Raw genomic sequence first — 16,486 nt, 5'->3', positions numbered from 1 at the left:
ACTACTAATTTGACCAAAATATTTTAAAGGGGAAAAATGAAATAAAAGATAAACTAGAATATTTAAAAATTGATACGACAAAAAATTTTCTTTTAATAATATAGAATATATATATATATATTAACTTTTTTCTACATATTAATTACTTCAAATATTTTAATTCTCAGCACTAATGTGAGTACAAAAATAGCCAACTTTAATATATAAATATAAGATATTGAGGAGCTTTATTTTATTAAAATGGATTTGCGGCCCAAAAAAAATAAACTAAAGTACAATTTGGTAGAAAATTTAAAAGTTGAACTTTTTGGAGTGAATATATGTAATATAATAACTGAGGACTTTTCGCCTGTGAAATTGATGAATTTATTTTTTCACTTTTATTTGTTATTTTTTTAAAATCAGTTAAACCATGGAAAGGAACAGATGAATACAACATATTTCTGACTTTTCAAACACGTTAGTAAATCATAAATCTGTACATCAAGTGCTTGAAAAAGAAAACATAACAAGATTTCGCAGCCCAAAAAATTAGAACAATTTTTTCATACATAATCCAGTCCCTAAAGGTTCCACCCAATGCTTAAAGCCACTGTACATCATCATCCACTACTTGAAAGTAGGAACTATAACTACAGCCCCAGCCAAAATAAACACCAGAACAGCAACTAAAATGGAAAAAAATCAGCTGTTCCTTTTACTTGCTAATAATTTATGTTTAGGCAGGAGACTGAGCTTTGGCTTCTTCGGCAGCAGGAGTCTGAGCTTTGGCTTCATCAGCAACAGGACTCTCATCTTTGTTCCAACCAGGAGTACCAGTATCGTCTGGGACAGGAGTTTGAACCCTGTTCCACATTGGGGTTCCAGCTTCGTCTGGAGCAGGAGTGGAGTCCCTATTCCAGCCGGGAGTGTCTGGGACTGGAGTTTGAACCCTGTTCCACAATGGCGTTCCAGCTTCGTCTGGAGCAGGAGTGGAGTCCCTATTCCAGCTGGGGGTTCCAGCTTCACTTCGAGGAGGCCGATCCCGGTTCCAGCCAGCACGAGGTTGTGACTTTTTGAAGTATTTAGTAATAAAAGCTTCGGCCTTGTCAGGATACTTTCCCTTGATGAAGTTCTCCAGACATTTACGGTAGGAGAAATCTGCTTTGCTGCCATCAACAGAAACAGCATAGAAGCACCTACTGTCCTGGAACTCTCCATGTCTGCTGACCTGTGACATGAGCCCCAAAGTCAGCTTAAAACAAGCATCCGAGAAAAGAAAATTAGAAAGGTAAATGCCAAAGTTAACTTTATTTTAAGGGATGATTACACCGCCTTTCTCTATGGTTGGTGTAATTTTAATAGATTCCTTAAAGTTTGAAAAATTACACCTAATACCCGTGATGTTTCTTTCCGTCCAACAAATACATCCATCTGTTAGTAAACTTCATGGAATCTGCTGATAGCAGAAAAGTTCAATGAATATCCATACTTACCCCAATAGACTTTCATAGGTCTAACAAATATTTCGTGAGCTTGGTTACAAAAAAAAATAAAATTGACCTACAATAAGTCAATTGGGCTAAATATGGATTTTGATTCAATTCTTTTCGAGAAAATGAGCAAATTCTATGACTTTTGAGTAACGGATGAATCTATTTGTTGAGAGGGAAACAAACACCAACATGTAATTCTCCAAACCACAGGGCTCGACATGTAATTACACTAAACTACAAGAGAGGCCAGTGTGATGATCCCTTATTTCAAGGATTAGAGAGACTCGGTAATTTTGGAAATTGAAATCGGCCAAATGGGATAAGAAACGCATAAAAGGTTTACTGAAATCTATTCAAACAGCCAGGTAAATCTCAGCACAATTAAACGGCATTATTCCAGCATAAGTGATCTTATAGCCATCTGAAGTAAAGCTTGCATTATTTCATCTAGAAAGCACCAAGCAGGAGAATTTCATCTAATGTTCAGTAACCAGAGCAAATAAAAACCTGCAGTGTATTCTGTTGAGTGACTATGATAATGCTTCTACCAATATGATTCAAATTATGTTTTGTGAGAAGCAGTTGTGCACTAGCACAGAGATCAAAATCCTAATATGTCTGGGAATTATAAAGGTCTCTAATAACTTGCGACTCATGGCCGTAAAATGCAGGCTTACTATCGTATACGGTAGTTTAGATGCAGTCAGGAAAATTGCAAAACGATAGGTCTTGTTCCTCCTCTGACCAGTTAATGATAAGAAGGATTGTTAAATGAAGAACACAACGATGAAAACCTTTTTGATCCATGGTTAAACACAACTGTGGAGGGTGCATGAACTAATATACCTGAACATGAAACTATGGTATGTGTGAGTTATAGAAAACTGTCAGCCTCACAAAGTATGAACAATATAACGCATCAATAGTGCAACTGGCGATTCATTTATTGAATAAAATTCTTAGCATTCATTTAAATGCTAATGCAAACAAGCCATATTATGAAAATTATGAGTGAAAAAGATCAGGTCGAAGTTCAAGTTATCGATTTGGGATGCTCAAACAGAAGTGTAGTTTCTTTATAATGATTCTTAAATTTAAGAAATTACAAGTAAAATGTTTTCAGAAGAAATGGAAATACAGCAGAAAACATGAGAGTTCAATTTACACAGAAGCTGAGAAATGGCACCAAAAATATGATAATGCCAGTGAGTTTAATGCAAATTAAGTATCCATACCATGATATAATCTATTCCAGCTCCCATCTTTAACGCCTTGTCAGGATGATAACTGAACACATTATCGATAATGTATGTCTGATCATCCGTAGATAAAGGATCACCATCATTGTACCTTCAGACATGAGACAGTTAAGCGAAATACTTTGTGTGACTAGAAGGAAACTCCACATTCTAGCAAAAAAACTAGTCAGCATAGGAAACTATCTTCCTAAACTTTTCTTTATCCTTCCCACAAGCAGAAGATGAAAGAAGAAAGTTCTGTAGAATTTACCTACTTAGTTCTTAAGATCAGAAAACCAATTTCCAAAACTACATGAGATTTGAGGGAGATAAGACTTTCACATATGCATAAAAACAGACGCTTTTTTTATGCCTGCTGAATCCCACCCAACACATAGTCCACATTAAGCATTTCAAACATCCTGGATTAAACAGTACTAGCATTACTAAGATGAAGGAGTTTTCGAATTCTGCAGTTGTGACAATATTACTCAGTCTAGATATTCAGCATTCTGTACCCTAGTAAATTGGAAATAGATATGATGCAATTTCAAGCTTAGAGATAAATAAAGAATTTACCCCGTCTGATTCATTATTTTTCTGATGTTCTTCATAATTGGTTCAATCTCTGAAAGAGCATCTTGTTCTTCAACTGTAAATGAGTCCAAACGCTGCCTTGTTACACTGAAAAGGGCCGGTGCATTGGGATCATCAACAGCACGAGGTTTCTTGTTCTTCCATTCTCCATCATTAGTGAAGCCCCTACCTTGTGAACTTTCTCTGGAGCGTCCACCACGACCCCATCCCCGACCCTTGCCGCGACCCCACTGAGGCCGCACATCTTTCTCACTGGAATTATCAACCTTTGGGGAACCCCAACCCTGACCAACAGTGGTCTCATTTGATTGTTTCTGCCTGGAACTCCAATTATTGAAAGAAGACTCTTGCTTTTGTCCTGAGGGAGACTGTGAATCAGCCTTACCCCAGTCAGCTGAAGAACCCCATGCATTAGAAGGCTTTGACTCGGTTGCTTGATCACCTACTTTATCCCAGGGATTTTCCTTTTCCAACTGTGACAGCACATCTTTCTCAGCAGATGTGTCTACTTTTGTAGAACCCCAACCCTGAACAGCTACGGAGTCATTTGGTTGTTCCTGACTGGAACCCCAATTATTGAATGGAGACTCTTTCTTTTTTCCAGTGGGAGACTGCGAACCGAGCTTACCCCAGTCATCTGACGCTCCCCAAGTATTAGAAGGCTTTGAATGGATTGCTTGATCAGCCACTTTAGCTTCCCAAGAACCTTTCTTCCCCCACTGAGACTGCATATCTTTTTCACTGGGAGTATTAACATGTGGAGAACCCCAAACCTTATCAACTGTGGAGTCATTCAATTGTTTCTGACTGGAACTCCAATTATTGGATGGAGACTCTTTCTTTTGCTCTGTGGCAGGCTCTGAATCGAACTTACCCACATCTTTTGAAGAGCCCCAAGCATTTGAAGGCTTTGAGTGGGTTGCTTGATTAGCCACTTTAGCCCCCCAGGGATCGTCTAACACCTCAAGAGAGCTTGTACCAGATCCCAATTTGTTCCAACCAGCAGGCTCAGATGATACATCCAGAGCTGTCTCTCTCCGAGCAACAGAAGCTGATGACCACGAGCCATCTTCTTGAGATTCTGCAGAGACATATTCTGCCTGGGTAGTATCTCTGCCCCAACTAGACTGATTATTAGTCTTAGGTGTACTGGCCTTTCCCCAACCCCCTTTGTTGGAATCCCTACTGTGACTGGACTGACCACGACGTTCACTTGAACCTGATCTGTCCCACTTGTTCTCCTCATCTTTCTTTGCCCAACCTCTTCCAACATCAGAATCCACCTTTTTCCCCCAAGCCGAGCCATTTTGAGCTTCTTCAGCCCAAGCACTTTGTTCACCCATTTTTTTCCAGTCATTTTCCTCAGAAGCAACCTGTTTACCCCAAGTGCTTTCCTCAGGCTTATTAGTCCAATCATTTTCCTCAGAATTAACCTTTTTACCCCAAGTGCTTTGCTCGGGCTTTTCTGTCCAATCATTTTCCTCAGAATTAACCTTTTTACCCCAAGTGCTTTGCTCAGGCTTTTTATTCCAATCATTTTCCTCAGAATTAACCTTTTTATTCCAATCATTTTCCTCAGAATTAACCTTTTTACCCCAAGTGCTTTGCTCAGGCTTTTTCGTCCAGTCATTTTCCTCAGTATTAACATTTTTCTCCCAAGTGCTTTGTCCAGCCTTCTTTGTCCAATCATTTTCTTCGAAGTCAACCTTCTTAGTCCAGGACGACCAGCTACCCTCAGGCTCCTTGGCGTCCTGTATACAACAGTCAGTATAAATTTAATTACCAATGCAGGATGAGTAAATTTATGTGGTGGTTGGCCACTCAGCTTAATATATGAGAAAAATGCCCAAAACACTTGCAATCCTTTTGAATTACAATCATCATGATATAGATGATACATTTACAGTCATACAAATAATTAGCCAAGCAAATATTTCCAATCAAATCATATCAAAATCAAATCATAAGAACATAAGATGCAAAAGGTTAAATCAAAAGTATGCATAGAATGAATATAATGAAACCATAATCTGCATGTAAAAGCAAAACAGATCTGAGTAGTAAGCTCTGCTACCATGCTGGAAATGATAATAAGCATAAGCGTTTGAGGAATGCGTATCATCCTGCTCGACTTCTGTTCATACACTATAGCTAAACATGAGACACCATATATAAACTTAACTTCAAGAAGAATTTATTTACCTCCTTAGATAAGCCGTCATTATCATCTCCATTGAGCCTATATTCAATTCCATCTTCAAAAGTGGGCTTATCTAGACCAGGATCTCGCACAGGAGACGGGTCATATTCCATAAAATCATCTTCCTGGTCTAGATCTTCAATTTCTGCACCCAGGCAACTAGTGGCCATATCTTCTGGCTTCGAGCTGCTATTCACCAGATGAAGGAAATTGTAGACATCAATTTCCTTATCTGGGCTCAACTCAGCCTAAGAAAATAACAAAAATATGAGTCTCCTGGTATATTTATCAGAAGAAGGGTCGATAGAAGAGTTGCAGCAACCAATACCTTTCTAGTGTCCCAGAGAATCTCAAATGGCGACCCAGTACCTACTGATACATGTTTGCCCCAGGCACAAGAACCCACTATGCTTGACAAATTGTCGACATGGCACTTTTCAGCAGCTCTTTCAAAGCATTTTCTAGGGGTCTGCAGAATAGGAAAAGAAATTCCTTTTAACTAAGGACAAAATGACACCCAATACATAGTAACAGAACATGGAATGAGTAAAGCTACTTACAAATAATGTCGCATTCATGAATGGTACTTGAACACTAAGTGATTTAGACAAAGCTTTGATACCACCAGCATTAAAACCAATCAAAGTTCCAGCACATGTCATGCTATTACCCAACAGAAGGAGATGATCTTTGAGCACACCTTTTGTTACCATTGTCACTGATGTAGACAAACGCTACATAACAGTACAAAAGGTTAGTACATTGCCAATATTTGAGGGAAAAAAGAGTAATTAATAGAATTACATGACTAACAAGAAATACTGTTACATGTATTAAGTAACTAAAGCCAAGTTTCTCACAGGGGTTACAATTGAAACATGAAATTACCATTCAAAAGAAGAACATTCAAGGAAGAACACAGTTTCACATAGAATTGTCTTTCCACAACAAACACATGGAATAAGACAAGAGTAGCAGCCTTGGAGTCCACTTGTTTAATTTCATCAAGCAATATGTTTTCCCTAGTTCTGAGTAGATATAAGTCTTCCCTCTTGCCTCAAATAGGCGTCTCTAAAATGATTATTTCCTCTTCATTATTTACTACCAAAACAAACAGTGGAAAAACCTAGTTAAACAATAGCTGGACAGGAAGAGAGTAAAAATATTAGAAGACCTTGCTAACTGTTAATCCCAATTAAAAGCATAGACTAAGATATATGCAGCGCACAGAGGAAACCAACAGAGAGATGCTACACAGAACTAAGAATACCTAGTCCTTGCTCTAGGAAAGAGCAGCCACATTAGTAGTAAATATAATAAACCAGCAATTGTAAAATCTAGAATATTTCACATGAACTTCATATCAGAAGATAAAAATTTCTATTTCAACATGTTAACTTGCTCAACTCATTTCTTCACATGTTCCCATGACTAACTGCATGGCACTGCAAAGTACAGCTGTTATGAGTAATGTCTTTTAAGAACAAAATCAGAAGGTACTATGTACAGGCACAGCTATATTAATGAGAACAAGATAATTTGAAAGAGTAACACAAAAACCAGATAAGTTGTACAAATAATTTCTGCTTTGATGTCCAAAACAACACAAGCAAACACCCATATTAAAAATGAGAATGCTTGCTAAAATATGCTGATCAGTGTGTGAGATCAACACAATGTGTAAAGAAAATGCCCGGGGGGGTGAGGTCTAAACAAATTGCCAGCACTAAAAAGCAGTTACTATATATTATATTAGCTATGGATGGATGATACCTGAACAGCCTGCTCAAATGCACAAGAAATACCCAGCAGTTCTTGTACTTGTTTTATAGCATACGGGATAGAACGTCGTGTATCAATCAAATGGATTACTGGAAGGCAAGAATCCATCACTACCCTCCATGCATCTCCACTCTTTCTAACAGCTTCTTTCTCAAGGATAATATCTAGAGCCAATTCACCCTTTGGGCTCTTGCATGGGCTCCTGATCCAGGTTGCTGTGTCGGGACTTATCCAAATTATATTCGCTGTTGAAACTCTAGGATCACCTGTACAATGTTATGACATATGCTTCACATGATTACATTTAGTCTCAGAGCAGAGAATCCACAGTAGTATCCTTCATAAATACATTATATTAATTTAAATTAAATAGCAAATAGGAAACAGTAAAAGTGTTCTGAAGCATAAGCAAGCAACTGTCTGTGACACCTTTAATGATTGTCTGTAACAGGACTGGGCAAACTGTATCAGCAAGAATATCAGAAGCCCTCTCTAAAAGGTCGCCACGTGCTTGCCAAGAGAACTGGATGCATGGAAGATCAGTCCATTTGCTTTTCGAAGATTGGCAAAAGGAACAACAATCACTGCAAAGTGTATTGCATAAGAATGGAAATGATTTTGTTTTAGCCAACCGAACAAGATAGTTTGAATTTAATTAATAAAAAAATTAAAATGATTCTTCAACAAATATTTACATTGTAGATACTTGCTAAACATTCAAGTTCATATCTTTTCTAATATATGAGCAATCATTACTATATTTAAGTTTTAAGTAATTCAAGAACCTACATCTTAGTTTCAAATATGCATTATGTTTCGTCCATCCTTTGCACAAGGCAATAATTGTTATTATAAATATGGGGAATAAAACATCCATATTACACTTACAGAAATTACTGAACTATGCAAAGACAGGAAATTCTGATCAAGGTTAACCCTTTTCTGAATCATAGAGTAGGACTTCAACCGCATCTTTGCGCTAATAGGCCATACTGATATTTTTAAGGGGTTCATTTGGTTCACACATCAAATTGCAGAGGATGAACTAAACAATGATTTAAACCTTCAATATTAAATTACCTAAACGATAAATCAATTTTTTTGAACAGGTTTCCAACTTTTTTCTTCTTCTGATGCCGACTGATTGTCTCTTGACATTGTTCAAGAATACCATGCATGCTAATATTTGATTGTATCAGCTGCGTCTGCTCAATCAACCAGAAACCAGCATGCAAAAGATCAGCCACAGAGTTAAGACAGCAGATGCTTTACAAAAAATAAATATCTTCAAGAAAATGCAAACAACCTTGTTCAGGTGGATATGGCCAACAAGGCCAGGATCAATCTCAGTACTGTCATGTGCCATTTGAGATCTATATCTGTAACAAGAAAGCAAGAAAATCAATTTATGTCATGTACCTATTAGAATCTCTTCTCAAAAGGCGTAGTACTGTGTTTGGAGCCACTATTGAAAAAGATCAATATACGAGGAACATTGCATTGAGTATATGGCCTGTAAGGCCAAAAAATAAGTGTGAAAATCAACTCCATCTGGATATGATGCAATTTAAACATGGAAGAATCTGTTACTTAATTTCTCTTCACCTAAGCCCCTTAATGAACCTAACAACCTAATCAGCCCAGAGTTCATGTACTCAGTTGAAATGTTCATTTCTTTCAATTGTAAATAATTTTATGGAAAAGCAAATTTGGAACAAATTAAGGAAAAAAAGAGGAATTTGCCCTGCGATAAGTTAACATATATATATATATATATGCAACAAGATGATACAAACAAACTCTGTTACAGCATGAGCAACCATATTTTGGAGATGTAAAGAATAACTTCTGTAACAATGTTTTACATGGTAAGGAAATGACCAGTATACTCATTTTTCCCAGACCCATCCCCTTCACCAAGTTCTAGAACTATGCATCTTCATGAAAGTAACCAGAGAACAGAATGTTGGTGCAACTGCCAGGATAGGAGCCGCATGTCGGAAATGGATTAAACTGACATCAACAAAGAGGTCGAAGCCAATTAACCGGTATGAGAGAATTCTGAAGAAAAATGTTAATAAAATCACAAAGCAGATACTGATGATGTTAGGTTGTGCTATTACTTCAGAAAATTATAAACAAGGAGAGGGAGGGACATACTCAATGAGGAATTCAATTGCTGTATCCTTCAGACTGACTTTCTTCAACTGATTCTTGACTATGAGTGCAGCAGTCTCTTGGCAATGCTTTCTGCCACAATCACAACTATTCAGGTACAAAATTACCCGGCGGTCAGAAATATCATTTTTAAAGCTGACTCCACAAAGCAGTATCTCCTGAGTTCAAAAAGAAAGGTAGCTTTATAAGGAATTTTGGTCAAAAGGAGCATAAGACATGTAGGAAGTAAAACACTTTATCACAAATGTTAATTACCTTCATCATTTCCCAGGACGAGTTGCTACTTGGAGAAGAATCCAGCACAGCCTTGTATGCAGGATTGGACATGGCAGTTGCAGCTAAGACTCCAACAGGATCACCAGCACAAAACTCACTCGCAATATTGGCACTACTAACTCCATATTCAAATTGGATGATTGAATTGCTGCACATATTTCTCACAGTACCGTCATAACATATCACAACATCTCTAAGGATGGCCATCAAATTTTTGAATAATGTCCCAGGTTCAGTTAATCCTCGGGTTGAGCGGACAATTACTTCTCTGCTTGAGATTGAATGAACCATTTCCTGATATGGGTCCAGTCCTCGAAAGAGAGGTCTACCAACCAAGCCAAATTCTTCAGTGGGATAATCATCACAAGAAGGGTACTTCTTTTGGAAGAGAGATGACATGTCCTTGACCAACATCTCAGAATAGAACTTCCCCTTGTCCGATATTTGCACCCCCAGGAAACCAATTTGCTGAACCACTTTGCTCAGTGCCGATTCACTTTTTGAATCTATTAGGTGGCCAATTGCAGAAGACTTAAGCACAAAATTAGTAACCGGAATTTTCATACTGCGCAAGTAAGTGTCCAACTGCAAATCAATCGATTCACTATACGAAGCACGCAAATGATACAGCAATGGAGAAATCTTCTGAATATTTTCTTGGATGCTCTCCAAAACATCCCGGGGTAGAAAGAAATCTCTCAAACTAACACTGAAGCCTTCGGAGTAAAGACTTTCCATCAATAAAGGTTGTATAGAATTAAAGAACCTCAAAACCTCCTTTGGGCCCTTCAAGAAGAAAAGCGAGGTGACTATGTCATTGAGAATGGATGCCATCACATCCCTGTTAAATTCTAGGCTTAGTATCTCACTTTTGGAAATTATATGTCTCTCCCCAGAACAATCAAAGGAAGAAGGTAAAGTTGTCTGCAAGATCTGCGACGCAGTCCAAAGAGGGCCACTGTCAGACTTCACCACTGCAGGTTTGGGCAGCACGCTGGGCACAAACATAGCCAGTTGCTGTGCTGCTGCTCTGTTCAAGAAATAATTTCTGAGAAGGATTTTGAGTGACAGAAGAGAGTCAGTTGCCAGCTGCAAGTTAAAGTTCCCAGTATGGGAGCTAAGTAGTTGTTTCTCCACTGAGAAAAGCTCCACAACCTCTGCTTTAGCTTCAAGAGACTGTGGATAGAACAAATGGATACAATCCCCATCAAAATCAGCACTAAGCGGCCCACAAATAAGGGGATTGATCTTAACTGTATGATCGTCATGAACGTATACTGACAAGGCTTGTAGGGAATGTTTGTGTGTAGTTGGTGGTCTATTGATGAACACAATATCCCCATCCATTATCCTTCGATGCACAACCTGACCGGGCCTCAGAAATGTATGGCCTTTTGAACCTTCCCTCAGTGAATATGTGGACAGCCCATCCCTGTACGTCAAGCAGAGCTTTTCATCCACTAGCTTCTGTAAAAACTGCATGTTGTGCTGATTTACGCGTTCCTCAAATGTAATCTTTTGGGCTATTTCAAATGGCAAGCCAATCTCAGATACTCCTTTAAAGGGATCGCCTGTTATCACGCTGCGTGAAGAAAATCCAGACCCCTTCCTTATAAATAGAGTTTTCATCTTCTCCAGCCAGGCTTTGGTAGAGGATGCATTTATTTCTTTATTGACCCCAAAGCGAGTATCCACATCACGAGATGCCTAATGAAGTCAGTCAGAATTGATGTGCAACATAGACACACAGCAAAATATCATCGTCTGGATAACAGTTACATCAACCAAGACATAACCATATAATCATCAAAGGACAGAATAGTAGGCACAAGGTTGGTCTGTTTCTCATCACAAGTAGAGTCACATGAGCAACCTCTCAGAAAACACAAGAACTCAGTCAAGATACAGAAGCCCGAAAAAAGAACAAGCTAAAAAGAGCAAGGAAGTGAACCAAACAAAAAGCCACAAGTCACCAGGTCATTCATCGTGATGTTGTGCATCATGCAGTAACTACATAAATCTAACCAGAGATAAAAATCTTACAAATATATAAAGGGTGCTAATCATACAAAGACACAGCCTAGACGACAAAAGAAAAGAGTAAGCTCCTGAATCTTCCATGGGAAACAAAAAAAGCATACAAAAGAAAGAAGTACCTTGCCGGTGCCCCTAAATTGAAGATACTGTGCCACAGCTGCTTGTAAATCATTAGCTTCAATCTCGTGAGATTCGAAATTTGGCTTCCCAGACCTTGAATTTTTTATGATTTCTACTTGTCTCAACACCTTCTTAAGCAATGTTATAGAATAATCCTGTATATCAATAAGATGACAATGAGAGAGCATATTGATAAGACAAAAGGGTTCGAGAAGGGAACTAAATCTGATGAAAATGTCTAACCGTAGACATTGTACTGATTCCATCAGAAATATCAGGCACGGACAAACAGTTTGGAGGAACTGGTAAGTGCTGGAGGATATATCCATCTTGAGGGAAGTAACCTTTAGCGGAAAGCTTTCTTTTGGTCTCCTGGGGGATTTTTCTCAATATTGCCATCACCTTTTTTGTGACAAGAAAAGGCAACAAAAAGGATTAGCTTCGCAATGCTGCTGCTTAAGGATTTTCCATATCTAAAAAGTAACAGATAACATGGCACACATCTGAACAATTTCATTCAAAGGGAAAGAAAAAGATTGTAGTAGACAATATTGCAAGCCAAAGAATATAAGTGGAGGGTGATCTCATTTTACATGTATTTGTAAGTGCAAAACCACATTAGACTGTTAGAGATGAAATATTAAACCTTGTTTGGCCTCATTTCAAAGGCCAACTACCAATTTCTATAGTATTTCAGATTGTAAGATCATGTTTTTTGTTGGCCATTTGCCGTGGTATAGGACCATAAATTCCAACAAATCTGTTATATCACATCTTTATGTCCAAAAATACTATCACAACCTATCATGTGTTCTAGTACAGAAGAAGTCGTGTAAAAACATCCTAATCCAGACACATTTTTGTCCAATCACATTCTTTTGTATAATAAAACCATAGCAAAGCATCTTAATCTAATCATATTTTCATTCTCACATTTTTTCATTAAAAACAAGAAAACTATCGCAAAGCAAAACATCTTAATCCAATCATATTTTCATTCTATCACATCTTTCCAGAAAGAATCTATCACAGAAATACCAAACCAAATCTTTTTTCATTTCTCACACAAAACCCAACTCAGAAACAAACAAAAATCTCACTTGGAAATACTAGGAATTGAAAAATGAGAATGAAAACAAAACCAACAAAAGCTAAATGTTTCTTCTCTCAATATTTTAAACTTCTAGATAAGGTGGTCCCTCAACATGGAATCAAAGCGAAGCCAAACAAGTGGTCCTAACTTGGATCTCATGTGCTAGACTTCACAAAAAGAATATTTTTCTCATGTGGGGGGCATGTTAGAGATATCAAGTATCAAAATCATTTCCCTAACAATTTAAACTTTTAGATGCAACTGTATTCAACATAGAGCCACGGTGAACATTGTTGTAAATGATTGGAAACTAGGAGTAAGAAAATATTAGAAGACTGCCTCAATCTGAAAGTCCTAAAATGCGCAAGCTCAACAAAAAAAGCAAATCCAGTCCTCATGAACTATACGACAAATTCAAACTCAAGTGAACCTCAAACTTATTTAGTTGTTTGACCAGCTGTTTGCTTCTGTAACTGAGAATAAAGTACATCTTTTCTTCAGTTGTACTCCTTTCATAAACAGGAAACCCACACTATAAGACTGTATAAAATGTTTAGAACACAAAATTTGCAACATAACAGCAGCTATCTTCTTGTTGTGGCTATGTAGCCATGCGCTTCACAGATTTCTCTTAGAAATATAATGTGAATGCTTATATTCCAAAATGTTGTGATGATGCTTCTAATCACCTTCAAACCTTTAGGTCTTTGACACTGTCAGTTTTTCAAAAGGCAGCCAGGGTACGCCTAGGGCGTTTTCCCCATGGCACAAAGCGCACAACATGTGGCAATGCTCACAACATGAGGCAATGCTTGCAGGCATTTTGGCGCATGCTCGGATACTTTGCGGTCCAAGCTTGGCCGTATGCCTTTGCAACCCAAACCACCTCAAGTCACTAGGGCCATGCCCTAAAGGAATGTGGAAAAGAAGTTCACCTCGAGTCACTAGGGCCTTGCCTTAAAGGAACCAGGAAAAGAAACAATTTTTTTTCAACTCAGGATAGGCTTAATCAAATTCATAGAATCAAGATGAAATAATTAATAAAGAGACTCTTTTCTACAATTTTCGTCCTACTCTTCTCCAACTTTTTGGCACATAACATTTCTCAAGCTTCATGTTGATTTAGAAGGATTTATTCTCTTTCAGACTAGTTATCTCCCTACAACTTCTTACTTTTGTCTAATTACTTTTGCTTCGTATTACCAAATTTTTGTTTTTGTTAAATAATGAGAAAAAACTACAATTTCTCATGTGATACTGTGATAGATCCTTCTAAAAAACATTCCCTTGGTTTGGTATTAACAAAAAATTTTTACTATTATGTTTACATATCCCAGGCGCTGCAACTTTAAGTTTCTTCTTATCGTATATTATGCCTTTTATACTCAATATTTACTTCAAAATATTTTTCCTACTATTCCTTTTGTTTAAAATTCTAAATGTTGCTTTCAATTTTAAAAACATTAAAATTTCAAAGTTCACCCAGGGGCTTATACACCGCCTAATGCTCCTGACCTTTTAAAGGCTGGTCTCTGTCTGCTATAATACCGATATCCAAACTCACAAGGACACAAATACAGGGACTTCTACAATCAAAAAGCTAATAAATGACAGCTGCACACCATATAACTAGCTTACAAATGCAATTACGAAAAAAACAGAGAGGAGAATTCATTAAAAACATAGCACACTAAGTGTCACGGTGATATAAAGGAGTGTGCTAAGCAGAACCTCAGAAGGAAGTAGCGGTCGAGAATACATATCTCCGTAACGAAATCCGTATTTTTCCAAGAAATACCAGAACCCTTCTTGAAGTCTTGATCTTGATGGTACTTTCAACTCCAAATAGTAAGCCCCATCAGAAGTCTTGGCTTCATTGATTGAGATTTGTGAAGTCTCCTGCATGAGTAAACCCTTGAGGCACAATAATAGTTTTATCTAAATGCTTTTGCAAACTGTATTTACTACAAGATTAATTTAAAATTTGTCCACTTAGCTAGCATATCGTGGCCTCTTTTAGACTAATTTTATCTAGAAGCCTTTCTTTTCTTCCTATTTAACACATATGACATATTATGGCCTCACTTTAACAAAAAAATAGAAGGCCTTCAATATTCAAGCATCAAACTATAACTGCTAGGTTCAAAAAAAAGATCAGTATGGAAAGTGTGTCATGGGTCCAAATAGAAAAACACTCTTTGACGAACTTAACTTGAAATTTTGGAAATTGAGCCAGGCCTTTTTAAGGACTCTCAGCAAATGAAAGACATAATCAAAGGCATAGAGTGGTCAAAGTGAAATTAGGAAGCAGACTACAACAACATCGTAAAAGCGCAGTGACTGCAGTCGGAAGCATACAGAATAACTTGATGGTATTGAATGTTCATAATAGTAAAACAGTCAACCAGACAGAAGCTTAACTAAGATGACCATAGATATCCTCCACAGATATTACAACTACTGTTACAAAGTTAAAACGGAAGCATGCTACAAGGTTGTTCTAGAAGTAGTTGATAAACTTCAATTGCCTACAATATTTCAGTTAGCTGAACTACCCAAATTTTCAGAACGTAATGAATCTTCACATTGAGATCTCGAAAGTATTCTAGAAACTGAAAAGTAATGCATTCTTCAACAAAGCAACAGTTGGACCAAATTATGATGTTTACATGCCCTTTAGAAAGAAAATCACCAGGCAAGAAAACAGTAAACGAAGGAAGACTAGATCAAATGAGAACGAGTGTGTGGAGAACTGGCCTGTTACCTGGCTCAGTTATTGTGATTACTTCCATTGCTTATGAGTTATTTAAGTGATATCTGACCCACTAGTAATGCTTCTCTATGTTCAGAATAGAAGATGAAGGGCATACAAGATTCACAAACTCCATTAATTGTCATGATTATATAGTGCTGAATAGAACATGAATTTTTTGGGATTTGCAGAAATAAGTCCATGGTTTCAAGATGAACAATGCACAATGGCTAAGAATTTTCTTCTTATCATAAAGATTACTCAAGTTACAGACTGCCAGTTACACAAAAATTGAAATGTAAATGAGATTCAGTGGGAATAATGTGTTGTCATATTTTCAGGGCAGGCAAAGGCTAGGAAGACTAGTTGCACCCATATATAACACAATTGTACATCATAAATTATCCCTAGATTACCCAAGTTCTGGATTACAATTTACAGTAAAGTCTAAGGGCATACACATAGGCTTCATGAAGCCCCAAGTTTACCTACCATCTGCTCTTTGTAGTTTTCAGTAACATATTCTACAGTTGTATCATCAGAATTCTTTTATTTTATTTGACACCATTAACTCAACATAATCTTGGACCCATAATGGGAAAGATATTTAAACTTCCTAAAAAATGTATAACTAATTATTGTTTGCACTAAAACCATAGCGAGTTGTGCTTATATGCATGATAGTACTACGATAGGATTAAAACACAAGGCCGTACAAAAACATACCTCACAGCATGA

The 16,486-nt window shown here is 37.4% G+C and overlaps 1 protein-coding gene across 1 annotated transcript in view; it reads right to left on the bottom strand.

Moving 5' to 3' along the window:
• Positions 530–16,486, bottom strand: part of LOC105170195 (DNA-directed RNA polymerase V subunit 1) — a 20,339-nt gene continuing 4,382 nt past the window's right edge. The window contains exons 6-20 of the mRNA XM_020699230.1: positions 14,728–14,910; positions 12,147–12,305; positions 11,903–12,058; positions 9,726–11,453; positions 9,453–9,628; positions 8,599–8,671; positions 8,373–8,497; positions 7,722–7,876; positions 7,284–7,558; positions 6,071–6,244; positions 5,839–5,979; positions 5,513–5,758; positions 3,293–5,061; positions 2,711–2,825; positions 530–1,210 (exon numbers count right to left, since the gene is read on the bottom strand). Coding sequence (XP_020554889.1) covers positions 719–1,210; positions 2,711–2,825; positions 3,293–5,061; positions 5,513–5,758; positions 5,839–5,979; positions 6,071–6,244; positions 7,284–7,558; positions 7,722–7,876; positions 8,373–8,497; positions 8,599–8,671; positions 9,453–9,628; positions 9,726–11,453; positions 11,903–12,058; positions 12,147–12,305; positions 14,728–14,910 — 5,967 coding nt within the window. The 3' untranslated portion in view covers positions 530–718. The remainder of the gene's footprint in view (positions 1,211–2,710; positions 2,826–3,292; positions 5,062–5,512; positions 5,759–5,838; positions 5,980–6,070; positions 6,245–7,283; positions 7,559–7,721; positions 7,877–8,372; positions 8,498–8,598; positions 8,672–9,452; positions 9,629–9,725; positions 11,454–11,902; positions 12,059–12,146; positions 12,306–14,727; positions 14,911–16,486) is intronic.

Source organism: Sesamum indicum, linkage group LG1 (assembly GCF_000512975.1).
Source record: "Sesamum indicum cultivar Zhongzhi No. 13 linkage group LG1, S_indicum_v1.0, whole genome shotgun sequence".
NCBI lineage: Eukaryota > Viridiplantae > Streptophyta > Magnoliopsida > Lamiales > Pedaliaceae > Sesamum > Sesamum indicum.
The sequence above is the reverse complement of the archived record's forward strand: the minus strand, read 5'-3'. Positions and strand labels throughout refer to the sequence as shown.